Source organism: Corvus moneduloides, chromosome 2 (genome assembly GCF_009650955.1).
Source record: "Corvus moneduloides isolate bCorMon1 chromosome 2, bCorMon1.pri, whole genome shotgun sequence".
Lineage (NCBI taxonomy): Eukaryota > Metazoa > Chordata > Aves > Passeriformes > Corvidae > Corvus > Corvus moneduloides.
The window spans coordinates 58,264,337-58,292,186 of NC_045477.1; the positions used below are offsets into that span (position 1 = coordinate 58,264,337).

Consider the following 27,850-nt stretch of genomic DNA (forward strand, 5'->3'; position numbering starts at 1 on the left):
AAAACCTGAAGTACAGCTGATAAAGGTGGTGGCTTCACTCTGGCTTTTACTTCCACGAAGGTCCCTCACCGTCTTTCTACTGGTGCTGAGATGCAAGTCTCAACTGGATTTTCCTTGGAATTAGGTTTAGTTATCGTGAAAGCTTCAGCCTTTCACAAATTATTCTAAATTTTACTCCTGAGCTTTTACATAAATCCAAGAGCATTACCTTTAGCTGGAATAAGCCAGTTTTGAAATCTATTTCTGCAACATGACCTTTTACAAAAATCTCACATCTAAGCCAAACGTCACTCCGGAGTAACTCAAATTCCTCCTGAAGTACGAAATGACTGAATCTCAAAACGCAGGCGAGGGGCGGCACTGGGGCAGGAGGGCCCATGAGCGCAGCAGCATTTGAGAGATCAGAGCGCACCAATCTACCTCAGCACCGCTGCCCGCGCCTGGCTCTCCGGGATCTTTCAAACGTCTCCAGCTGTGGAGTTCAGCCTCCCTCATACAAAAACAAAACACGCTGTCCCCGCAGCTGACCCCTCACCCTTCCCGTGGAACGCCCCGGCCCGTGGGGCCACGGCCCCGCTCCGGCAGCTCCCCGCACCCGGCGGCACCGGCCCGCGCCCGCCCGGCCCTGGTTTCCGGCGGGACTTTGTGCGGCGGCGCTTCCCTTCCCCCGCGCTCGGCCCGGCCCCGGCGCTCCCTGTCTCTCTGCCCTGGCTCTCCCTGTCTCCCCGCCGTCTCCATGCCGTCGCGGGTGCTGTGCCTGGGCGGCGGGGCCGGGGGTCCCGCTGCGCGCAGGGTCCGCCTGCTCCTGCGGCAGGTGGTGGGCGGCGGTGCGGCCGCGGCGCGGTGCGGCCGCTCCGAAGTCAGGGCGCTGCACAGCTCAGGTAACCCACCCCGGGCCCCCAGGTGTCTCGGCCCGCGCAGCCTCCCCGGGCTGCCCCTGCCCCGGCCACAGCTCCCAGCGCTGTCACCGGGCCGTGGGGAGGCCGGCAGACAGGTACCGCCTTGTGCGCTGCGGGCTTGTCCAGGCTGTGCTGCCGCTCCTGTGTCTCATACTCGTGAGTGCGGGGGGTCCGGAGAAGGGCAGCGGAGCTGGCGAAGGGTCTGGAGTGCAGGTCCCGTGAAGAGCGTCTGAGGGCGCTGGGGCTGCTCAGCCTGGAGAAGAGGAGGCTCGAGGGGGGACCTTATCACTCTCTACAGCTCCCTGAGAGGAGGGTGGTCGGTCTCTTCTCCCAGGTAACAAGTGATAGGATAAGAGGGTATAGCCTCAAGCTGCACCAGGGGAGGTTTAGATTGGACTTTAGGAAGAATTTCTTCACAGAAGGGGTGATTAAGTATTGGAATGGACTTCCCAGGGAGGTGGTGGAGTCACCATCCCTGAAGGTGTTTAAGGAATGACTGGATGTGGCACTTGGTGCCATGGTCTAGTTCATGTGGTGGTGTTTGGTCATAGGTTGGACTCACTGATCTCAGAGGTCTTCTCCTTCACCTGGCATGAGGGGAGAGGGCAGGGTTCAGTCACAGGCTTGCAGGGACGCTTACTGTGGCTCATGATAGTTTCTGGTCCAAGTGCTTCACCCACAGTGAAGCAAGGGGCAGCCCGTGCCTGTGAGAACCACTGTGCTCTGCAGAGTGTCTATCACATCTTCCCATGCTTTCTGTTCCTGCATCACATGGCTTCCTCTTTCTGCTGAGGCAGTGCCTCAGTGTTTGTGTCAGGGGCTGCCAACGCTGGTGCGTGTCTGAGTGTGAGTAATGAGATAGAGGGTTGACCTTGAGCCTGCAGATGGCATGAAGGATGACCTGAACTGCCCTGGAATATCCTCTGGTGACCCTAGAGACAGGTGACGGGCCTGTGCCGAGTAGAAGTGGCGTTTGGAAAGGGTGACATATGCCTGTGGTATCTGACATTTTTCAGGATGAATGCCAAAAGCAACAAAGCTCCTAAGTACAGAGTGAGTGATGAGTAGTGATTTGCAAGTGATTCTGATGGTGGAGTACTTGCTCAAGCTCTTAATTAAACCCCTTTAATCCCATTTCTCTCCATTTTAATATTTTTTAATCTGTTTGTTAGTTGATCAGTTAATTTCTTTGTTTAGTTTCTGAAAAGTTACTCAAGAAGGAAGTCTTTGAGGAATTGATAACTAGAAAATCCTTCAAGAATTTGTGAACAGATAATATTTTATTTGTGCAGGTACTAAAAAGACTAGAGTTATTTAGCATCAAACAAATTACGGTGAAAGTGAACAAGTTAACAATGAAGTGAGTCAAATAAAACACTTGAAGAAGGTAGCTCAGCACTTTTCAGCCCTTCGTTGGGATGAGTAACCTTAAGAACAAAAAGAAATTTAGCAGCACAAAATGGTAGCAAATTGTCTTGGTTTGAAAGACAGGTGTCTGCTAAGGAAGGCAGGAGCCTCCCTTGGAATGGCAGATGCAATCCCCCTTCCCTCCGAGTTATTATAATTTTGAAATCAGGGGGCTTTTAGGCAAAGATGTGGGAAATAGGAATAACAGTTCTTTACTATGATATATCTATGTGTGTATAACAAGGCAAACAAACAACAATAACCATGGCAGCAACAGCAAACAATCACAAACCCAGTGCCAGCCTTCTCGGCTGTCAGGCCCTTTCCCCTCGGGTGCAGTTCCGCTCGCAGCCGGCAGGGGCGCTGGCGGCTCCCGGTGAGCAGGGCAGGTGCGATGGTTCCCCCGCGGCTGCAGGGGGCGCTCCGGAGCGAGCTCGGGGAACACGCGGCACCGGTGCCCTGGGATCCCGGGAAGGGATGGGACAAAGGCCTCATAAACCCCTGGGCAGCCGATCCCGGTGTCCGGCCGGACCCTCGGGAACAGCAGGCTGGAACGGCAGGGACGAGCACAAATCCCGGGTGGCAGACGAGATGTATCCAAACGGGGAACCCCCCGGAGGTCTGGGCGAGCAGGGCTACAACACAGTGAAGGCTCAAAGCAACGGTGGGGCAGGGCAGCCATGGCCCGGCTCCCAGCGGGGCAGGGAAGGCGGGCTTGGGATCCCGGGGTTTCTCTGGCAGAAGGAAAAAGCAGAGGACGAAACAGCCTCTCTCTCCCTCCAAACACCAGGGACCGACTGTCCGCCACCCCGGTGGAACAAAGGAGTAGCCAGATGCACTCCACCCTCAATGGGTAGGTCTTTTGTTTTTCTTAAGTACCCAGCAATTTGTCCCCCTAGCAACACGTATGGGGAAAATTCCTTTAACAGAAAAAAAACCCAGGAGAGCTCCTAAAACCCCAATACAAATGTAGCTAAAAGTATTTCATCACTTTACATGTGCTATGGAATGCAACTGAGCTTAACTCAGCAATGTTCGTGAATACACTCTGTATGTATGTGAAGAATAGGACTATTCCCAGTTAAAATCAATGATGGTAGGAGTTTTGGTAGAAAGATTTAAGTCTCAAAGCTCTAGAGAATCTTGGTTAATCTTAGGGATATTTGCCCTCCTGACACCTGAGCATCTTATTCTTTATAGGGCTTCCTGTGTTTCTGTGAATTTGGGACCTTGATATTAAGCATACTGGGTTTTTTCGTGTTTTGTTTTGTGGATGCTTTTTAAATTAATTTTTAAAATGTTTACATGTCCTCTTGCAGACCCTAGCATTTCTTTGCAGATACTGAAGTTACTAAGGATGATCCAAAATTTTTTGTACCATATGTGTTTTTACTATTTCTATGCAGCTGCTGTAATTACAATTCTTGTTGTAAGTGGTGTTGGGGTTGCATGTGTCTTCCATAAATAAACAAAATGTGCCTGAAAAGGCTGGAAGCTGTTAAGAGTCAACTAAACGGCAAACTGTTGTGTACCCAGTAATTTGGATGTGACATCCCTGCCAGGTTGGATTTACTGTCTGTCCTGCTACCTTTTAAGTGTAAGGGAGAAAGTGCTGCCTGATCTTGTGGTGTTATGTATGAAGAAGCCATGCTTAGCATTTCAGCTCAGTCTTTGCAAAGTGAATATGGCTTGCTGGTTCACTGGGGCTGTGGAAGAATCGCTAAAGCTATCAAGTGGTAAAGCTTAAGAGAAGTCTCAAAGTGAAAGAGACTCCATGACAAAAGGGTAATGGGAATATCTAGGAAGGGTTTGGGTTTGCACAATTTAATGAATGAGGGAAACAATTTATAGTAGCAAATGTTGTAGAAGGCTGACCGTCAGAATAATTTTTAATGCAGGTTTCATTTTTCCTTCTAAAAGACTGAAAAGTATCAAGTTTTTGTAGACTGTAGAGTTACTTGTGATGAATTATTTTAAATGCAGAATGAGCTGCACAAAGTGAAGTTCTACGTAACTCAGTTCACTGTTATTTAATTATTTTAATCTATACATAATATGAATATTTTTTTTTAAAGCTGACAGAATACACAATATTGGAGTTGTTTAAAGGAGTTAGAGGGAAAAAATGCTGAATTAGATGCAAACTGAAGAGCTGGAAAAATAAAAATCATTGCCAGTCAGGCAAAGGAAGGTCTCTCGTGTGCTTTGCTGCTCAGTGTAGATAAAATAACTTACGCTTTGTCACTTATGTGGACCAAAATATATGCTAGCTACATTTGCTGTTTTCTGCAGCACTGCTGTCCAGGTTCACTTCCTCTGCTTTCCATATATGAAATTTTTGGTCAATTCCAGTTCCTAATCAAACTTGTGTTTAAAGCCTAGAAGATCTCAGTAGTACATACAAGTGTATCTACTGAGTAAAACACAGTCACTTGTGAAAACTGTCACTCTTCGGAATCCTATAATGTTCATCATCAGTGTACAGGATCTAAATGATTGTGTTAAAATTGATAATCTGAAAGAAGACTATGAATTTGACTGTGTGTTTATAAGTGGGTTTTTTTCTGGGTTTGTCACTGTCCAAAGACTAAAGAACTGGTTGATGATGGGTGTAAATGCTTGCTGACACATTGCCTTTTCCAATTTTACCAGTGTCATTATCTTTGTTGAAGTTCATGTGTTGACAGCTGTGAGTGTGGTTCTGACAATATTTTTTTTCATAGGCAAAACCTATTTAAGAGACTTCATTCCTTCTTCTTTCTCATGACATTCCTATAATTGTTCATTGCCTCTGTAGCTGTACTTAGGGGCTGCATTGTGGTGACTGAAATGATTCCAGGGATTTGATTTATGGTGAGGCCTTATGTACAGTTGTTGCGTCAGCACAACTTAGAAGGCAGCAAATGGAGATGGGAGTTTTCAAAGCCAGTTGTCTGAAAGTTTGCAGAGTTATGCCTGGGTTATTTCAAATAATTCTAACATTTAGAAAAGGAAAGGTTCATGGTAAAAAAACCAGTGTGTTTTATTAGACATGCTGATGTAGCTGGAACAAAGGGGTGAAATGTTAGACAGGTCAGCTTCTCTAGGGCTTCACTGTTGGCCCATGACTGGATGTCACTAAATAGTTTCTGAGTTTTAATATTTACCAGTTGTTTGAAATGTAATTTTTCTGTTAAACAACTGTTAGAGACCTGATACATGGTGATGTGTTCTACAAGTTGTGCCCAGTTTAATGCGTAAGATTGAAGTTTTAGCTGCTTGGCGTACTCAGGGACTAAGGATAGTTGTAGGCAATGCCATAGCTAATTTTAAAGCTGTTTTGTCAATTTTGGATAACTTTTCAGTAAATGTGAAGTTTCAAAAACAATTCTGTTGATTTTCAGTTGTAGATTCTTTTTCGTTGAAATAAATTATTGAAATTATACTAATGTACTTGTTATCTAAGCTCAGTTTAGAACAGATAGTCTGGTTTTTCTCCAGTGAGCAAAATGAACTTCATAAATCTTTACACAGTTTTAAAACACTCTGAGCTAATTTTTCACAAAAGTAGCTTCTGGCTACAGAAGATTTGAAAGGGAGCACTGGTGACGTGGTGGGCATCTGTTACCGTGTGACTAAGAGGAGCTGGCAGATACCGCTTTTTACAGACAGCTAGCGGTAACCTCCCACTCATGAGCTTTCATGCTCGTGGGGGATTTCAGCCATGCAGACATCAGCTAGGAGGGCAATCTGGTGTTGTGCGTGCACTTTGGTAATTCCTAGGCTGTGTTGGTAAAAATTTTGTAACACAGATGCCAGAGTCAGTGTTGACTCTTCACTTCATCTGCTGCTTTCAAGTAAGGAAGAGCTGTGACCAGTTTGGTCACAGGTGGCAGCCTGGATCTCGGTGACTGGAACATGACTGAGTTGCACATCTGGAGGAAGGCTGGGAAGGTGAGCAGCAGAATTAGGATTCTGGACTTGAGGACTGCAAGCTTTCACTTATTCAGGAGATAGCTAAGTAGAATCCTTTGGATAACAACTATGAAGATGAAAGGTACACAGGAGACCTTGAAAATTTTAAAGAAAACTTAATGGTGGCTCAGGAATGAACCATTCTGCAGTAGCAGGAGGCCTGTTTGGCCAAGCAGAGAATTTCTCAATGAACTAAAACACAAAATGGGAACGTACAAAAGTGGCAGTCAAGACAGACAGCAGGACTGTAAAAGAGCAATTTAGCATTAGGGACAAAATCCCTACCATCTTGTCAGAGTGCAGACATTTTGCCCAGAAGGACCCTGATAAACATGAGAACTGGGACAACAGAAGCCTCAGAAAGTTTTAAATATGAAGATCTGCCAATGGACTAAAGTGTTGCTGGGAGGGGACTGGCTGAGTGATGTCTGGTTGAATGTAGCAGGGGAATAGGCTGGCCAGAATGGCTGTGGAACATCTGTCCTTGAAGGTTTTTGAGATTCAGTCAGACAGAGTGACAGCTCATCAGATCTCATCTTGGTGGTAAACTTACGTTTAAGTTGAAGACCAGTGTTTCTGAAGTGTTTTGATATTTGATGAAATGGGCAGCTTAACACCTCTTTCACATGGTAAATGTATTACGAAGAGATATTCTGAAATTTATCAAGTCTGTGTAAGAGCATCATGGTATTAAACATTTAAAATTGACTTTTCACCTCATAAGACTTTTGTAATTGAGCTTTATCAGACTCCCTACTTTCAGGGTATTGGCCCAAACAAATAACAGCTCTTGCTAAGTGAAGATTGTTTGCTTCCTGCATGGCTGGATCAGAGAATCATAGAACACGCTGAGTTGGAAGGCACCCCCAAGGATCATCAAGTCCAATTCCTGGCCCTGTGCAGGACATCCCAAGAGTCACATCATGTGCCTGAGAGCATTGTCCAAATGCTTCTTGAGCTCTGTCAACCTTGGTGCTGTGGCCACTTCCCTGGGGAGCATGTTCCAGGGTTCAGCCACCCTCTGGGTGAAAAGCCTTTGCCTAATATCCAGTCTAAATCTCCCCTGATGCAGCTTCAGGCTATTTCCCTGAGTCTTCTCACTGGTCACCAGAGAGCAGAGATCAGTGTCAGATAAGATTCTGCCTTCATGTTGTTTGTTGATCTTCTACTAATGCAGAAAAGTGAATGAAAATGTTCTCTTCCTGGAGTAACTACCAAGATTTTGGGTTCATGACACATTGGACTGTAACCTGTAAAGATACTCATTAGCCAGCCCAAAACAGACAATTGGAAAATCTAGCATTAGCTTCAAACCTGAAAATTAAAAGAATAGAAGGTCTAAAAAGAATGTTGAGTAGAAATTGAGTGATATTCAAATTTTATGTTTGAAGCCATTATTTTGGTTTTTTTAGACAGACTTCCTTTTGCCCATAACACCCCACAACTTTAGTGGATATTTTTGCCTAGCTTGGAGAATGTTTACACAACAAAATCTGTTTCAGTCAGCAGCAGCCGTCAGACTGCAGTGGCCTGTTGACAGGAGCTGAGCTCCACCTCATCTGTGTGTAAAGGCACTGGTGGTCAAGAAGCAAACCTAAACCTTGTGGGTGCAGGGAAAAGTCCCTCATATTCATGTGTTTGGGAGGTTTCCAATACTGATATGAGGTACAGAATAGGTGACAGTGTTGCTCAATAAACATAGTATTTGCAGCCATAAAGACAGGCAATAATAGCTGCTATGAAATGTAAAAAAGAAGTAAGTTATAGGGCTGCCTTTTTTTTGCTCCCCTGAATAATGTGTTTGGAAAAGTTAAGGAAAAAGAAAAAAAACTGGAAAGTATAATTTCTGTTTCTTCACAGTAAGTCAGCTCTTCAAGGATTAGTAAGGGCTGACTCTCTTGTCTGTTTCTTTATGGAAATGTGCTGGATAAATACTGGTTCAAAGCATATTTTTTTTCCCTCCTTCACATTAGAATGAAGTTAAGACCCGGAAATATACATTTGAATATAATCTAGATTCCAGACTTTCCTTTAACAGGAGTGATTTTATCACACAGAAATTAATATTAGCAGAGCTTAGCACCTTCACAGTTTTAATAAGCTCTTGCTGTTCCAGGCTCTTGAAACCAGATGGATGGTCTGTGAACAAGTGAATGTGTAATATACTAAGGAGAGTGTGTTAATCTCACCTATTTTTCAAGACTAAAGAGGCCAAAAGGCAATAAATTCAGCAACCTAAAAACATAATGCTCCTGAAGCTTCATTGTAGTGTCTTATAAAACACAGGTAATACAAATATGATTTACATGTGGGATTGGAACTGTTTGTGTTGTGTACTCAAAAAACTAAATACATGTATAGATCTTTTCAGGTTGTTTTCTTTTACAGTAGGATTTCTTCATTTCTTTATTTCTTTATTTAAAAATAGCATTTTAAAATGTATTAATTTCATTCTTTTTAAATTAATATGTTATTTTACCAGAAAAATGGCAAGTAGAATAAAACTTCTTTCTACTTTTTAAGTTCTTAATGTGTGGTTGATATGCAATCTGTTTATCTTTATATGTGACCAGTGTTGCTGTAAATAATTTAAACAGCAGTGGCTTTTTCTTTTCAGCATACAGGAATAAATAGTAGGATTAGGGAATAGTCTCTTCTTGGGAAGTGGAGAGGTGAGGAGGGATAGTTGGTGTGGTACTTACTAGCTTTTGAGACCCGTCAAACGTGCCCAGTGCACAGTAAGCCCGCATGTTCAGGAAGCCTTCTAACTGAGATTGCAGCATCACATCATCCACAGTGGATCAGAACAAAGGTCCCTCAAACCTACTATTCCATATTGGCTGACAGTGAGTAGGAGATACTGGGGGAGAGAAAAAAGCACAGGGTGTTCGTGCAGGGTGCCCTGCTAAAGTGCCTTCCCAGGCTCCGGCTGCCTCCTCTGCAGCTCAGGGCTTGGTGCTGCCTTTCTGTTCAGGCCGAGTGGAAGAAATACGCCTGCTCACCTGAGGAGCCCTTCTCAGTTATTGTAAAAAGCAGATAAAGATCATAATATTGTTTCTGTCTAAAATGTTGGTCTAAAGAAGAGAGCATATAATTCAGTGCTCTGCAGTTACTGGATAGCTATATGTCCATGTATGAATTTCCATATTGCCAGAGGTACAATTCACACCTGTGTTTTCCAGATGCAGTAGAAAGAGCTCATTGCATGTATTGAGGCTGTTTTCATATCTCCTTTTTTATCAGAGAGTCTCTTCAGGATCCTGTTACTGGGTTTCAATCTTTGTGTGCTGCCAATTTTTGACCCCTATTGCACAGACTCTCAAAAGACTTCCTGTGTCTATATCTTGTCTGCCCCATGAATGGGATGTCCCCTTTACCTTTTGGATTCTGGCTTATGTGGCTCTTGTTTTGTTTCAGCAGCCATGTTTCTTTGTGTACATTATGCAATGCTTGTATCCCACTGTTTCCCCCAAAGGCTGTGGTACCTAAGGTTATGGTTTTCTCTGTGGGAGACAAGAAAGCAGAAGCACATCTTCACTGCTTGCCCAAGCAAGCCTGACACAGCCTACAAAGTATCCATCACAAAATCCTGTGCGTATAGCTCTTGTCCACAACAGTGTGGTAGTAGCTTGTGGGATGGGTTGGAGTATATGTGGGCTGTTCCATAATTTGCCATATAGTCAAACAGTTTGGGATATATGTGCTCAAATTATGGGTTTTTCTGATTGAACACCACCATTTTACTAAGCAGGCTGTTATCAGTTCCTTGCCAGCTGGTGGAACATGGACAAGAGCCTGTCCAGAATGACATCTTTGTTCAAAGGGTTTGGAAATGGAGTAACCAAACATGAGTTTTTAAACAAGTACAGAAGAAACAAATTGAGACAAGAAAATATAGCCCAGGTGGAAGTATGTGATAAGATTAGTGGGCTAATCCTCCCTGTGCTCATTTAGCTAGGAAAATGGACTCTGGTTTATTATTGCTTATGGTTCTTTTAAACACCGCTAATATTTTTGCTTTTTAGACAGATGCAAGCTGGAGGCAACATTTGTCTCCAGGCAGCAACAAACCTATTAAAAGCTGAATACCCTGACTGTGTGCTCAGCTCTCATCACATCTTACATATATTTCTCTCCCAGCCCATTTTTCATGAAAGCTGGTAGGGTCTGTTGATGTCTGGAATACTTGTGGGATTTTTGAACATGGTTTGATGTGTTGATCAAGAGTTAGCATGTTATGGACTCACATAAATACCACCAGAAGTTGCATGGTGGTATGCATTTTCCATTTTTCACATAGACCAAACTCAGTTTTGATTTGTTTGGTTTTTTGTTTGGTTTTTTTAAGGGAGTACAGGAAATCGTCTAAGGCTTTCAAGTACTGTGCTAATAAACGAGGTAATTAGAATTCTATCCTATAGATGATATCATCATCCCAATGTATTGAAAAAGTCTGACATCTTGTTGTTTTTGCATCTTGGCCCTACTGGGTTTTGGAAGACTTTGTATGCATGAAATAGTATTTACTATTGAGCTGAGGTGATTTCAACTAGGAGCTAATTAATCATATAATCTTGTCTCGTTGCATGTTGGCTGGGGAATTCAGAGAAAATAAACTGTCACTAATTTCTTAGGGATATGTAAGACAACCTGCTCTTTTTAGAGTGTTAAAATTGTTCCAGGCCAAGCTACTGAGAGAGATGTCAACTTTTGCAGGAAGCAGTGGGCTCCCAGGGTGTTTTCATCAACTTGGAGGCATTTTCATAGAACCATAGATAATAGAGTATCCTGAGCTGGAAGGGACTCACAAGGATCGTCAACTCTTGGCCCTGAGCAGGAATATGCCCCAAGAATCACACCATGTGCTTGAGAGCATGTTATCCAAACACTTCTTGAGTTCTGTCAGGCTGTGACTACTTCCCTGTTCCAGTGCCCAAACATACTGGGTTAAGAGCCTTTTCCTAAATCTCCCCTGACACAGCTTCATGCCTCTCTGTTCACCAGAGAGAAGAGATCACTTCCTGCCCCTGCCCTTGCCCTCATGAGGAAGCTGCAGACTGCAATGAGGTCTCCTCTCAGTCTCCTCTTCTCCAGGCTGAACAAGCCAGGTGATGTCAGCCACTCTTCATATGGCTCCCCCTCATCGCCATGGGTGGCCCACATTAAAAAGGTGTGGTGGCAAAAATGTTGGTGACTTGTCATTGATCCCCATTAGCTGTTCCCCACTGAGAAAGAGTGAGCTTGGAACTGCAGTAGAGGAAAGGGGAAGGGAGATGATACTTAGTAAAATAGTCTTCCTTACTTTTTAACTTAAAGAGATAGGCAAAACACTGGGATAGCCAAAGTCTAGATTTGAGTCCCTGCAGTGCTTGTGTCTGTTGTTCAGTGACTTTAATTTATGTAAGAGCTTCCAGAGTCAGGACCAGGGCTCTAAGCTATTGTAGAACTTTCTTTTGGACTGCATTTGAATGCTTCAGGCTGGAGAGGGTGCAGTACTCATTGGTGCATTTGAAATGAAAATTCAGCAAGGGCCAAAAAAGGAGCTAAAGCCTTAGACAGCTGCCTAATTCTTAGCTTGCCTCAGCTCTGTTTGGAGCCATTCCACTTCTGAGCTCTTGCACAATCAAAGAAGGGTGCTTACGTCTAGCATGGTGAGTGGGAACTGCTTGGTTCTGCTTGCCCTTAGAGCCAGGGATGAATCCTTGTCCACCTTGTATGTGGCAGTACTGCTGTTGCCTGTGTCCCACTTTCTGGCAAGCTATTGGAACACTGTATTGCTCCAATTGTATTGTTGCATAAAGTGTATTGTATTGTTGCATTGAACAATCACCGGCTTACTACCTTTTGCCAATATTTTAGGGAAAAATGGAGGGCTGATTATTTAGAGTCCAGAAGCAACAGAAAGACCCATGTGCAGGCATGTATGTCAAGCTGTGAATCCCAATCTCTGCATGCTAGTCAAACCCTTCAGTTTAGGAGGAAGTCAGCTATAATCCTTTCTTCACTGCTTCCTGTTTGTTACTGCAGGTGGTTCTACTCTGGCTGTTATAAATCTAGTCAGAACTTGGGGATTCTCAGTCCTGTGAGATGAGCAGTAACAGCTGGGTATGCTGGAAGAGTACGGCATTTGAGTGCAAAGCTAGAGTCATAGCTGACTGAAAGGAGAACTACTGCATGTGTTGGAGGACTTTTAGTTGTCTCTTGATTTGGGCAAGCTGCTTCTCCAGCATCTCTCTTTCTGATTCCAGCATTGGACTTCCAAACATTTGACTTCTTTCGTGATGCTAGAGATAGGCAACTGTAGGTTGGATCCTCTTGGATGGAATAGGCCAAAGGACAGATCTACGAGAGGATTGGATCTTTGTTTGATCTTGTTTGTGGGCTCTCTACTTTCTGCATCTCACTTCTGAGAAAAGCACAAACACAAGAGACAGTTCCAAAACTTGGCCTCAGCTTTTGGAAAGGAGGTGTAATCACAGTGCTGTGGCAAAACTGTACCCCTGTGCAGCAGTGTTACTCCAGTAATCCTCTCCATCTTCATGCATGCACTACAGTGCAGTGGAGGTGGTGTTATCTTTAGCAACGGTAATGGGAAAAACATCATTTTACTAGAGTCATCTTAGTTTCATGGTCTTAATACTTGTGAACTCATTTGTGGGACCCAAACTCTTGAAAGAAAATAAACTTTGGGTTTGTTTCTAGTCTAAACCTCATTTTCCTGTGTTTTGAGTATTGTGCTGTTTTTCAGTGTGACCACTGCTGTGTTGGTGCTTGCCCATTTCCTCACTGCAAACTTGATTTCACTTTTGATTTCCATGAGAAAGTGCACAGGGCATGCCCTGCAATTTAATTCAAGCCTATGGTTGCAGAAAGATAGATAAGACAGGCAGGTCCTAGTGAAGAGGCCATTAAGTAAAATGGCCAGATGCTTTAGGTTTGTTGAAATCCAGAGCAAGAAGTGCTTGAGACCACTCAAACTTTGGAAAGGTGCCGGGTTCTGCAGCCATATGTTCAGGAAGTGCAGGAAGGGCCCACTGGCATGAATATCTAATTTTGTACCTCCAGCAGATACTGTTCCCGGCTGCATGAAAATTCAGGAAAATCATCACACCTAGAAGTGTTTTTCTCACTGATAGTGATGTCATGATGCTGTTTTGCCTTTTCTTTTATACTCCTTTTATACCTTTTTTATAGCTTTTGCATTCTTAGTGGTTTTTTGCCTACATTCTTGGACTTATTTGTCAAGCTATGAGACTAAACATTTTAGAAGCTTCATAGGTAGGGATCAGAATGCCCCAGACACCAAGGTCCTCTCCAGAACACATTCTGTAAACTAAGATAGAACCATCCAGGGAAAGTTCCTGGGGAAGGGGAGCTCACTTGAGCCCCTCATTGGGGAATCTTGATAGATATGCTAATTAGTAAGACCTATAATGTTACACCAGATCTTTTGGGGGTGTGCATTGAGGTGTGCATTGAGGTGCATTCCACTTGGACGTGGTGCACCTAATACAGAGGTAAAATCCCTTTTTCCCTTCTAACCGTGTTTGACTCTTGATTTTCAGACTAGGAAAAGGCATCAATAGTTCTACAGGCAAATGTGCTAAGGTTTTAATTTCAGTTAATCAGCAATGGTGGCTGGAATGGGGTTCTACATTGGGCTTAATTTCCACAGCTCCCAACAGCTTAAGGTTGTAATAGCAGCAATAAAAAAAAAACAGGAAAAAGTAATATTAATTAAATGTAAAATGTCCAGGTACCTGATCTACTGAAAAGCAGCCTAGAGTAGTTAGTAAACACAAACACATTTGAGGCTTCTTTGTGAACCCATAGTCAGCCTCACCACAGCAGGCCTATGATTTAAACTTTAAGAACCTTAAATACTTTAAAGTATCTAACTATGTAAGAACTAAAAGGCTTATTTTCTTTATTTCAGGTGATACTGTCACTATTGGAGATGTGTCTTTTAAACTCAAAACACCGAAGAACCCAGAACTTGTTCCTCAGAACTACAGTAAGAATCTGCTTTCCTTTTGAAGGAATTTCAAGGCTTTATTAAAAAAATTTCTAGTCACTCAATCACCTCACTGACTTTACTGAAATGATCTAAGAAGTATATTTTGAAAAAGCATGCAATTTGGCGTAGACTGTCTTTGCTTAGTTCATTATTACATCTCTGGTTCAGCTGGTTGTATAGGAATCTTAACTTTGAATATAACTTGTCCCATTGGTCAATGGGACAGTAAAAGAATCATTTGTATATGTCTCATGTTTTTGTTCAAAAGGGTTCTTATCCAAGGATTGCTTCTAAAAATAATCTCAAGCTGTTTGGTCATAAAACTGTGGCTGTTACGAATTATCATTCAGTTGCAATATGATTGTATGTCCTATGAGTTTGCAGATGTATGGTGTTTTCCTACTGTGATATTTAGTATTCCCAGATTATCACATAATTGTTGTCAGCAAACATACAGATCTTTGCAATCCATCAAGTTAATGAGAAGTCAGTTGCATAGTCATGAAAAATGCTGTCAGATGGAAAATACGCAGCCAATTATGCACATCAACAAGGCACATACATTTACCTAAAATTGATTCACATTATCTTTTGATACCTTATTACAAATGTCACTGCTTTGCAGCTATCCTTATTTCCTGACTGTTCATGGAGAATACGTGCTTCTTGAGCTTTTCCTTTTGCACCGTGGATCAGAGGTGAATCATGTTTGCATTGTGGCTTTTCCCAGTATACAGGCCAGATGTTTTCTGAGGATCCAAAATGATCAGTTGCCGTTTGTTCCGTACTTTCACATGTAGGCTGCTGGATATCCAGAATGCAAGTTTAAAAACATCCACTAATAACTCATTTTTCCATTCAGATAAATTTGCAGACCAAAACCAAGCACACATGGCATTCTAAAAGGGTATGCAAGTCTTATATTACAGTTTACACAGGGACAAGCACTGAGAACTCCCAATGATGGTCATTGCACAGTTCTACAGGTGGAAAGTGGGTGTAATCATTCACTTCAAGTGCATGTGCTTTCCAGGAGCATGTCTAAATCCATTCTATGGCATTTTGAATCAAGAAAACTCCTGGGGCACTGGTCTTTTTTTTTTGTTTGGTGTGTTTTGTTTTTTTTTTTTAGAAGGATGGCACTGATAGTATCAATGATAGACTTGCCATTGCACAGCTGGCAATATAAAAAATTTATATTGTTTTCTTAGGCAATAGTGCTGCAGTTCGTCAGACAGGCTTTAGGTGGTCCTGCTTGAGCAGGACAGTTGGACAAGCTGGTATCGAGAGGTCCCTTCCAACCTCAACCATTCTGTGTTTCTGTGATTCCTGATTTTGTAATAACTGGGATAGTAGACTCTGTTAATATTGACATATTTAGATTATTGTTTCTTACCTCTATTTTGTCATGCAACATTTTCTTCTGGAAATATGAGCCCTTTGAGAGGTGTAGCAGAAATACAGAATGATAGAACAGTTTCAGTTGGAAGGGGACCTTTAAAGGTCATTTAGTCCAATCCCCCTTCAATGAGCAGGGACATCTTCAGCTAGGTCAAGTTGCTGTGGGAGCAAGAGGAAGATTTTGTTTGCTTTCACTATTTGACTAGTGAAATCTGCCAGTAGTCTGGTGGGCCAGATCACTGATCTAAATCTGGATTGTGGGCTGCTGAAGTCTCAAAACTCAGTAGGCATCATACTGTCACTTTCCTACCAGGTGATCTAAAGTACCAAAAATTTCCAGTGCCATGTGCCAGCCATTGCTGTTACAGGGTAGCCTATGAGGAAAGGGTTTCTCTTTTAGACTGTAATGTCACTTTGCATTCCTCGTGAGTTTCCTGGGAATGCAGCCAAACAGTTGAGAAATGCTGCATTGTATTGCTTTTCACAGCTCCTTAAATAATAGATTTTCACTTTTCATCCTTTAATTTTTATGGTGTTTCTCTCATTTTGATCATGAAGGCCATCAGCTGTCTATGCTAATGACTGATGTGATCCATTTCACTTATTTATAATTCTGGTAGATTGATCTGCTTTCTGGTTTTCTGTGCTGTACCAAATGTGTTAATTTTAACAATGCTTTCTGAGCCATTATTACATATTTTGTTCAACTCGCACTTTTCAGCAAGCTAAATGTTAGTTCTAAGTTACTCTAACAGCATCTCTTTCAGTTCTTTGGACTGAGAAGGTAAGAGAATTATGAAAGCATTTGGTAGAATCAAAGGAGAGATTTTTCTAGTTAATGATTATAAGAAGGAAAAAGTCATTGAAAACTGATAGCAAAAAGGTTTCTAAACATGGAGCTTGTACAGAATAATGACATTTTAGCTAAAATCTGATACCATGTAATAATAACATTATTATTATTGTTAATCTGATACCAAGTAATAGTAACGTTTATTAGAACACATATTATTAGTTGTTTCTCTCTTTTTAATTTTTAATAATCATGACTGAAAGGAGCCTGTGTCATGCTTGGGATACTGTTGTTCATCAGTAGTCATGTACTGGAAGTAGGATTACTTAAGGTATAAAATTTTGCTTGTAAACTTAGTTATCAAATGAGTTAAAATTAAGTAACATAGAATACTGATGTATTTCATAGCAGAAAATCTATTTCAAATACTTCATTGCAGTTTCTTTGTGTATTTAAACTTAGGAATTTTTTTAACCCTTAGTGTTTAAGTTCTTTGGTTATCTTACTATGGAGAACAAAGATATATTCCTGTAGTGGAGTTAAATAGATTGTATTGACTTCATGTTGATTATCATCTTGTTGTGAGATATTTAGAGAGTGTATGTGTATCACTTAACATTTTTTTTCTTCTTTTAAGAGTACTTCTTGTTTTGCTGGGTGAATGACTGCTGTAGATACAAGTTGTTTTGATGTAAACCAAATGGAAGTAATTGTATGTTTAGACTAATTTATAAACTAAAACATCATATATTTTGAAAATTTATTTTAGTAATTAATATTAAATGTGAATGATAAATGTACTTACCTGATTTCTTTTAAACTAAGACTAGAAATAATTAGATCATTTGCTTAAGCGGGAAATATCCCTGAGAAGGTCTCTGACATTGTAATGTTTGTAGTGGAGTAAGAATTAGTAGGGGGGAATTGAAGCGATTACAGTTCATTTACTAGTATTGCAGTATTGTTTTCTAGCTCATAATTTGTGTGAAGTAGAATGTTTCTGCTTTTGTTCTTCTGCCAGAAGATAAAAGCCATGTTAAAATGTGGTGATGTTGGAAGTGTGTATCTAAAATTTGCAGCAAATTTTAGATATATTATAACATACTCTAAACTCAGCATTATTTTCTAGGCTTAACAATTGCCTTAAAAATCTGAAAAATTCGTAACAGAATAAAGAATGTAAATGTCCTAAGTACCTACAAAACTTTACAGTTGTCATTTTGTCACATAGATACCAAAATATTTATTTCTTTGTCTTACCAAATTAGACTGATTTTTAACTCCTTTATTGCACCTTATTACATTTTGCAGAAATTGATAGGATGTGTTTCCATGTCTTTGCTTTTCAGGTTTTTTGCTAGGTACTTGGCAAGTTCTCTACAAAATGCTCCATTTTGTGTGTTAATGTGAAATATTAATTTGTTTTGCTGTTGTTGTCAAATGGCTTTTTCTTGAAAGACAATAATTAAAGGTACATAAAATATGAGTTATTTTTGTAAGTGACAAGTAAAAATGAGTCATGCACAAGGGAATTTTATTAATGGGATTTTTATCATAACTGTGTCTGACACATTCTAGAAAGAGGGCACTTATTTTTTACTGCTTGTTCTTTCATCAGTAAAAATAAGCCCTACATTTTTAAAGTCTCACCATGTCTGAAAGCACGATTGTTTCTTTAATTATACTTTGGAGAAACTTGGTATGACTTTCTGTGATAGTTTAGATCTGAAACTGAATTGCAAGAATGCACCTTTTTTTTTTAGTTCATGACAGTGTACTAATTTCCTTAATGGTTTCTGGAAATGTTACGAAAGTGATAATGTAGTTGACATTTTATCTATTTATTAATCTTGACAAAACGATTCCTAACACAGCTCTTCCAGGACATTTTGTTCAATGATGTCAAATCCTCATTAGGGCAGGAAAAGGGATGTTCTTTTGCATCTGGGCTTCGCTGCTCTGAGAAGGTGCAAGTGCGTTTGAGAGATATTACATGCAACTGCATTGAATTGTGGAAGATTAATTTCAAACAGTGTCATTTTGTGCCAGCTGTCCTCAGTCTGAGCACCCTCCCCAATGTGTGATCAAAAGTGACGTGTGTATTCAAAGGATTAAGTGATGAATTCTGTTACTTTTTTTCAGTTGAAATACATGAAACAGTAATTATTGTGAGGAATTCAAACGGAATATTCATGCATGTAATAATCTCTACGTCCTCACAGAATGGTATGTGCCACATATGGAAGCTAGTACAGGTGTATGTTCAGTTTTTGCTCTTAAGTGTGCTCAGATTTTCACTGGAATGTGTGCTTGTTCTTTTTTTATGTTAACTTTACATCTGAGTGCCAGAATGCAACACTTTCTAGAGACAGGTTGTATTGCAGGATGACTGTAATTTCATGCTTACAAAAATTTTAGTCATTACATTTCTTTACTCTTAACCTCAGGGAAGTTGTCTGCTGTCAGAGATGATGATTATTTCAACAGTTTGAGTTTTTATGTACACTTCCAACTGTTCTGCTATTTGGGTGTTACCACCTCATCCAGATACTGAAACAGTGGGCTTTTTGTCAGTAGAGCTCTGGACTTCTTACATCATTATCCCCATTTTGTCTGTGCTGAGAATGAGGCACAGGCATACATGGGAACATGGAAACCTACAGAGAAGGTCTGGATGGAGCTCAGAGAGTTGTCTGTACTGTTCCTTGGGCTTCAAAACAAGATCAGTCAACTCTGAACCACTCCTGAGAGATGGTTGTCCTCCATGTTCTTAAAACATGCTGGTGATGTAGGAATCAAAACCTCTCTGCACACTTTGCTCCAGTAATTAATGATTCTTTTGTGACAAAACTTGTTGAAATGCTTCATTTAGGTTTTTGGGACATACTTTTAGTTCCCAGAGGTTTATTCTATCTAGCATAACCTTGATGTAGAGAACTTTTTTCATTCATGGTAGTTCTGTCTTGCGTATTTGAAAACCATTATTTATTTTCTATATGTATCTTATGATAATTTTTCTTTCTTTTTATTTTGGATTCTCGTATACTTTTTGGTGCTGGCCTGAGCTGTTGTGCTCAAAATGCAGACATACTATGTCCCTCCAGTTGGAGTCTGAGCTATGGATGACTGCTCTGATTATGTATTTCTCTGAGTAGTACATCCAGCTAAGAATAGTTTCACTTATTCCATGTTTATGTGTCATTAGGAGAAACTTAGTCTTCAGAATCCCATTCAGGGTTTCCTCCAGAAAGCTATTTGGTTTTACATGTTTCCTTTATATTATCTTTTAATTTATTCTCACATGGAGAAATATGATTTCTCTGTGTTGAACTAATACCTTTCTGTGAAGTAATCAACTCAGAGGAATTGATAAATGAGTTTATGGTCTCATCCAAGAAGTAACTTCCCCCTTTCTAAGCCCCTGTAAAGACTTGCAACTTGTTTCCTTAAAACCACAAGACCAAAAATTTTTTGGAATGAAGACTGTTTCCATGAAAAATTTATGAGGAGAAGCAGTATTCCAGTGAAAACTGTCTGTGATGTAACCACGCTGTGAGACTGAAAACTCTTTGGGTTCTGTGCATCAGCATAAAATGGGACGAGCAGCAATGCTTTATTTGCTAAATGGCAGCAGCTGAAAGCGGACCACATAGGAGTGCCTCTCTCTCCACCTTGGCCATGCTGCCTCCTTCACCCTGTCCTGGCCAATTCACTCTCTTTCCTCATTGTCCCCCAGCCTGAACAAGCTGTGAAATGAGTCTCAGTGAGTTCATTTGAAAAATCAAATTGAAAAATCCCCCTTTTGAAATGTATTTATGTTTTTAGACAAAGACCTTCTTCCTTGTCCCCTTCTCCCTTAGCTGTATTTACGGCAGCTGCTCCTTGTGCTGGATGTACTGCAGACTGCCATGAACAGCTAAAGGACCCCTCGGTATTCAGATGAGGGGGGACATCTTGTTCCTGTCCTTAATTTTTAGCACTCCTGAAACAAGGAGCCATTTTCAGACAATGAGCATGCTTTGTACTCAAGGTTCAGGGTATGCAGAGGTTTTTTTTTATTCTGCTGAAAATTAGGTATGTTGATGTGTTCTAAGCACCTGTTGGTTATTATGTGATCAACCAGAGTCATACAGGGATGGGAGTTCTGCTGTATTTTGTATCACGTCTGGAATAGGTATTCTTGGGAATCAGTTCACCTGACGGTCTGAATAGTGGGAAGAGTTGCAGTCTTCTTCATTTATGGCATTTCTTCTGTAAGTGGGACACAAGGACTTGCCAGCAAATATTGTCTCGTATCTCCAACGAATCTTATGGCTTCAGTGAGTGTGCCAAGAATTCAAGTATGAGTGAACTGGAATATTTCCGAGGCTAGCATAGCTGTTTCAGTCTTGGATTTGTCAAAAGCTGATTTGTGGATCAAACAAGAGCAGCTGCTGCGTTTGCTTCAAAATCTATCTAAAACATTTTCTACATTTTATTTGGGGATTTCTCTGTTCAGATTCAGCTGCTCACTTTACAGAATGTTTGTGCAGATTCTGCTAGGTGCTGTTCTCCTTATCACTTATTACAAATCAATAGAATGCACTTTTTCTGTCTGTCCTTGGTACACAGGAATAGCAAACTGTAGCACCAGCTACTCTCTTGTATGTGCCAGATGGTGTCTTAGAGAATACACTGCAGAGGCTTACTATGCACCATCCTGCAGATTAAGAGTATTGGGCCTGCTATTTAACTACTGCAAATCAGCAGAGTGCCACTAAACAGGTTGTGCAATCCCAGTTTGCATTAAATGCTATCTGACTCATCAGGTAATTAATAAATATTGCTGTAATATACATGCTTTCCTCAGTGAATTTGCCCTGTCTTCTAAATGTCATAGAAAATTATTATTCAGTACTTGTGGTAAAGTTGAAATACAGCTCTTGAATAGAGAGGAATTTTTTTCAAGTCATATTAGAGAACTTGAAAGCCTTGCAATGCAGAGACAGTACAAGTAGTCTAAATATATATAAATAATATACAAGATACTGAGTATGTGCTTCTGAGGTTGCTTTTGAAAAGCATCCTGTGCTTTGGAAACAGTTTGTGCAGCACAGACTGCGTGTATGAGAAAATGTTACATTCTTCTGATTTTAAAAAGACTTTAAAAATAACTGGGAAGGTGTAGTAGGTTTAGTGTCTGGAACAATGTACAGATATTACATGTTAGAACTGAAGGAACTGACAAGTGGAAGCTGCTGTCATGACAGTTCACCTTAAGGAATGCTAGCTTGGAATCATTGGCATCATTTGTAACAGGCTTCCTTTGAGTGAGTTTGCAGATGTCAATGTGCTACTTTGTGATTGGAAACATGTATTATAATTGATCTAGGTATAATCTGTTTGTGAGGAGAATGATGTGAATGGAGAATCAAGGAAACCTTTTTCTACTAAATGTATTGATAAGGAATTGTCTTTCGTGTCCTTTTCTCAAAAAAAGCAGGAAATTCTCAGACACTAAGTTGTATTTTTTGTATTGCTATTTCAGAGTACATTTGGACTGTTTAACACAATGATGGCAATATAAGTGCCCTGAAATTCCTTAAGGTTTTCATGGGGATCATGCTTTATGATTTTACATTTTTTTGAATGCTGTACACTTGTGTTCTCTTTTACATGACGGGGTTTTTTTGGCAGATGTTGCTGAACATTCTAAAGTCATTTGCTATTTATGGTACTGTTTTTAAGTGTGAGCTGAGTTTTTTTCTTGAGACCACCCTAAAAATGAAAAAGATAGCTACACATATTAATGAGAATTATGCCAGAGGCATTTGTAGTCAGGCTGTGTCAAAGCTGGTTTTGCCGTGCTTCTAATGCATGAATTTTGACATGAAAGAGTTCCAAGTGTATTTTTTCACTGTAAGCAAAGTACTTTTCTTTTTTTTTGAGAACAGCTACTATAGAAATACACTAGAGGCACATTGGCTTCATCCAGGTAGAAGTAATAACGAATGTGAGATCTGTCCTAAAATTTTAATGGTACCTTGAAAATAATACTTTTTCTTTGTTTGGTGCTTTTCAAATTTCCATACCTGTCCAGTAGCAAAGTTTGGACAGAGCACTTAGTCTGGTGTGATGTATTATGCTTTATTTCCCAAAGAATATATCTAATAGAAACTTCCCTAATTTCCTTGAAAACCTTGTAGAAAGGAACATGTTATTCCCTGCAAGGAATTGATTTGCACTTCGCCGGTTGTGTGTGGTGCGATGTGCATTGCTTTTGGAATACAGTACTTCAGTGAGGAAGAAGAAAACATTTTACATTCTGATGTCAGCACACCATATATGAAAGCTAATCCTGGGCACACTAATGACAGTTGTTCAGAAAACAAAACTAGACAATAAGGCAAAGCTGAAATACTTGTTTACAATTAATCTGATAATCCTAATGCATGGATTGCTCACCTGCATGTGTACGCTATTCCTGTTCACATTGGTGGTAAGGATATTGTGAATTTCTCTGGAAGTAGATAATTTCAAATGGATTCCCCAAGTGCCAGACCAAAGACCAAAACCTTCATTTAGTTTTTGTTAAAATTTTTCTTAATCCCCCTTTATGCTTGAAAAGTCTTCCTTGATTCTCATACAGTTATTTAATACTGTTTCTATGGTCTTACAAAAATGGATTTTAATTCTAGTTTGCAAAGATTCAGCAGTGAATCTTCAGAATTGAGTGGCACTCTTGCTTGCTGTCCTTAACTCTGCCCTGCACATGTTGGTTCCCCTGTCTCAGATGTAATACCGGGTCTTGTTTTTTTAAATGTTGGCTTCTAGTTGCACCTAGCAATTGCACTGGAAAAAGGTAAATAACCAAGTATTCATTTGTAGATTTTATTGCTTCATGCTCCTTTCTTGCTGCACTTCAGCATCCCAGTTACTGCCCTTGAGCCTCCAGCTTCAAACCTCATCATTAGTCTTGTCAGACTGTTCTGAAAGCAACCATATACATACATGCGTACATAAATCTCCCTCCTGACTTGCTTATGTTTGCCTTCTCCTCCTGCACTAGTGCTTTTTGCTTGTGGCTGAGAAAGAGCCAGGCTTTGCTGGGGGATATGGGAAAGACTTGTCTGGGGATAGGGTGATATGTGGCAATGAGAACAATGCCACTCCTTCAGTGTGCTGTTTTTGTATGATGCTTTCCACTGCTGCCAACATTTGTATGCATGTGGTAAAAGTTTTAGTTTAATTATCATCAGGTTATTACTTTTTAAATTAATGCATATGATATTTCTTAATAGAAGTAAATAGATCTGCTTTGATTTGTTTTTTATTATGATTTTGGAAGCTGTACGGTATCAATGTAGTGACATGACAAAGTTTGCATTTCCTTAATAATTTAATTCTGTGGTTTGCTGTGTGAAAATATAAACAGGAATGCAGTTGTCTTTTTAAAAAGTAAGAAATTAAGTTTGTCCCTGAATACTAATCTTAGTCTGGCGCAATCAGAGTTTTTTGAACTTTTTTTGAAGTTCATGGGAGCATTGGGATATAGGCTGGATAAATATTTTACAAAATGTTAATAATGTATGTATATTATATTAACTGGTGCTGAGGAGTCCACTCAACATTGAGTAATAGAAAACAGTCTTTATGTTGATCAGTTTAATGTGAAATACAAATCCGCAAGTTTTTTTTCCGGTTTATGTCGGTTGTTGTTTTTTTAAGGATGAAGTTGTGCAGAGTAAAAAGCAGTGGGTAAGATAGATGTATAAACTTCTATATGTAAATTAAATGATCTGTTATAAACTGTGTGTGGAATTCTCTGCTTTTCAGCTGCCCAGATTGGGGCAGTACAGCTTTGTGTCTTGTATTTTAATTTTGGAGATAAGCTCAAAGAAAGTGTTGAATGGCCAGGTATCTAACGCTTTTCAAAATTTATTAATGTGTTCTTATCTTTGTGTTTCAAAGTGACAGAGTCTCTGGCCCAGTCTGTAGTCCACCATTTAAGATGGATAATGCAGAAAGATCTTCTTGGCCAAGACATCTTTCTTATTGGGCCTCCTGGGCCTCTCCGGCGATCTATTGCCATGCAGTATCTGGTGAGTATGTTGGTTTAAATGTGTTGGAGACATAGTTACTAATGTCAGTCATTCTCATACTAGACAAATGGTAAAAGGTAGTCCTAGGAAATCTTACACAGCAAGCTACTTAGGAAGTAAATAAGTTTTTTTCATAAATTTGCTTTCCAAAGCTCAGATTTTGTTATAGACAAATAGGAAGTACAGACATTTTAGTACATGTTTTTCTGCTTAAACTCGAGGGGAAAAAAAATGAGTTGGAAAACTGTGTTACCATATGCTATCACAAATGGAGAAGCAGTTTGTTCTCGGCATTATGTATGTTAGAAGATTAAGTTATCTGCCTACAAATCTGCGACAACAAATAGTTTTTGCTTCATTACATAAAAAAAGAAATGAAGGAAAGGATTTGGGAGAGAAGTGTTCTGAGTAACATTTGGGAACAGTTATTCTGAGTGATTAGAAAGAGTAGATGCGTGTATGATCCTCTCTTGGAATGTGGGAAAGATGTGCCCACAGCCATCTGCATAAACCATGGCAGCATCATGTACAAAATTTCACGTTTAAAACATCAGTGCCCTTAAGTGATCAGGAGGAGGGGGATGTCTGCCCCAAAAAGTGATGTGGGTAGGACTTGGTCTGCCATGAGCTCTATCTGGAATCTGGTTGAGCAGAGGGATCACAAATGGAGGCACGTAAACAGCTGTCATAAAGATCAGCCATTTATTTAAAAATCAAAAGATACTAATTCAAACACTAGCTCTCTGAGGTAGAGCATAGAGTAGAAAGCTGTAAGATTTTGAACTTTATAAAGGAGAGAAAAGATTTCTTAATTCAGCAAACCAGATGCGATACTTAACAGTGTGATGCATTCCTTAAAATAAATGAGAAGAGTTTGATATAACGTAAAAAGAGGACTTGGAAAAACACCTGATATCCAGGCATGGGATATAGAATGTGCCTTGTTATTTATGCCACAGACTGTATGCACTTGAGATCTGTTAAAAAGGCTGCAACTGATTGAATGCCATGCCAAAAAATTATGTGAAGGCTGGACTTTCCATGTGAGCTGATACATGCTGTGGTGCCTTTAATGAATATATATAAGCCTGGAAAACTTCTATTTGCTGTTGTTGAAAGCTACTATGCATTCCTACGCAGGGCTAATTGTTGAAAAACACTTTTTTTTTTAATTAAAAGCAAGTACAACTGTTATCTACCTGCAACATAAAGGAATTGGTGGCTTTGTAACCCAATAGGCCCTGAAAAAGTGGAAAGGAAATAGTTTTAATCGGGCTTTACGTCTTAGTTTTATTTTTTTCGTACAACTATAGTTGAAAGTTACCTGTTAAGAGAGGTCTGTTAAATCAATGACATTTTTAATTGAGGGGTAGGGGCTAAGAGAATTTCATTATGAATCTGTTTCCTAAACAGAATGAATGATAACCCAGAGATGGAAGTAGCAGAAATATCAGTTGTAAATGCATGGGGGAATTGCTTTATTCCTTTAAGATAGCAAATTCTAAGTATATCTCATATTGAATCAAAATAAGCAAAAGAATAACCCAAGGGTTCTCCTTTTTCAAATAGTCTGTAGTTTTACAGATGCAGAGTGCATCTCATGACAGCCAAGGAAGAGAGGATAAGAATAATATAGTTCATCAGTGTACTGGCAGAGCATGTGCAGGTAATAATCACAGCTATAAGTGTAAACACAGTATAAGTGTTACTGAATAGTGAGAGTTGAACATTTCAATCTTTTACAGAAAACTTCTGATTTTTATTTGTGATTTGTAGGTGCCGGTTCTTTTTCAGAGTCTGGAACCAGAAGATAAACCTACAGGGTGCTGCAGGTGTTCAATGGAAAGAGTATATAGCTGGTTATTATGTTTTTAGAATAGGTTTGGGGAATATAAAGTTTATGGAGCAGAAATTCAAACCGTTTTGTTTGAGGCAGAACACACTGTTAACATTTTTAAAATAAGAGATATTAGATTTTGTTCAGTTATTTCAGATCACTATGCTGCTGCCTAGAGCACTTTTGTACAATTATACCATTAGGCCGATCCTTAAAGTTCACTTACTCGGGTTATAGTCTTATGTTTGCAATGACTTCAGACTGTTGTCCATAGGAGCTGACAAAGCGGGAGGTTGAATATATTGCGCTCTCAAGGGACACCACAGAAACTGACCTCAAACAGCGACGAGAGATCCGAGATGGCAGTGCTTTTTATCTTGACCAGGCAAGTTGCAGTTTCACACCACCTAGTCATTATTCACAAGTAGTTTGAAGGAAGTCGTGGTTTATATGATGAAAAATCAGTATGTGGATTGACATGTTTTTAATCCGAGTAGAAAGTCTCTTGCACGATGATCTCATGATTATCGTAAATGTTATCTCTACCCAAATCTAAGATTACTCGGTCTCTTAAGAGTACTACAGGGTTGATTTAGATAGACCATTTTTGGTAAGAGTAAGATCCATTCTGTGCAAGTTAGATAAGCACTACCCTTGCTACGTCTCTTCCTCAAAACTTGCAGCAAATTAGATGTATTCCTGAAATGAATCTTCTGACCTAGTTTAATTGTAAAAGAGTCTAGTTCATGTGTTTTATGGCTGCTCTGTATTGTGAAACCCAAGCACAGTAAAGGGAGGCAATTGTGAGATTGGATTTGAACCTCACTGCAGACATGGAATCAAATAATGATTTAAACACTCCTGCCATCAGTATTGCCCCAGACCAGTAGCTGATTTACTGTAGCCATAGAGTGACTTGGGTTAGGTAAAATTTCTCTTCGTAAGTTATCAATGGCATGTTTCCTTTCTGATTATGCAGGTAAAATACACAATTCATATGCAATGTCTGTTTTCCTAGATACCTAAAATTTTTATAGAAGTTAGGTTTCTAGTTATATAGGGCGGGTGAGTTTCTGTGTTGTAGTAGGAACTTAAATGAGTTATCGAAAAGAGTTTTCAGTTGGTGGTGCTATAGAGGTTAATGATATCACCATTGTACAAATGTTTTGTGAGGGAAAACCAGAAAGCTTTGTTCCCTCTTTTAAAGAAACATTTTTCCTTTCTTTTTTTTTTTTTTGTTTAATTCCCAATGATCTCTTTTTAAGCCTACTAACTTTCAAGAAAATTTTAAATAGATTTTCTTGAAACCGCAATAAATGACTTTGGGCAATGGAATATCCTCAGAATGAAGAATTAACAGTTAATCTAAATATATTTTATTTTAGTTACTTCTAGGAATTCAAATTATTTCATGCTTACCTGGAAATGTGAGGATTGCACAATATGAGATAATTTGAAGTA

At 39.9% G+C, this 27,850-nt stretch overlaps 1 protein-coding gene across 1 annotated transcript in view; it reads left to right on the top strand.

The window, feature by feature from the left end:
- The first annotated feature begins 651 nt into the window (after positions 1 to 651).
- The window catches only part of VWA8 (von Willebrand factor A domain containing 8), a 181,263-nt gene continuing 154,064 nt past the window's right edge, over positions 652 to 27,850 (top strand). The window contains exons 1-4 of the mRNA XM_032099823.1: positions 652 to 881; positions 14,197 to 14,274; positions 24,422 to 24,552; positions 26,664 to 26,774. Coding sequence (XP_031955714.1) covers positions 737 to 881; positions 14,197 to 14,274; positions 24,422 to 24,552; positions 26,664 to 26,774 — 465 coding nt within the window. The 5' untranslated portion in view covers positions 652 to 736. The remainder of the gene's footprint in view (positions 882 to 14,196; positions 14,275 to 24,421; positions 24,553 to 26,663; positions 26,775 to 27,850) is intronic.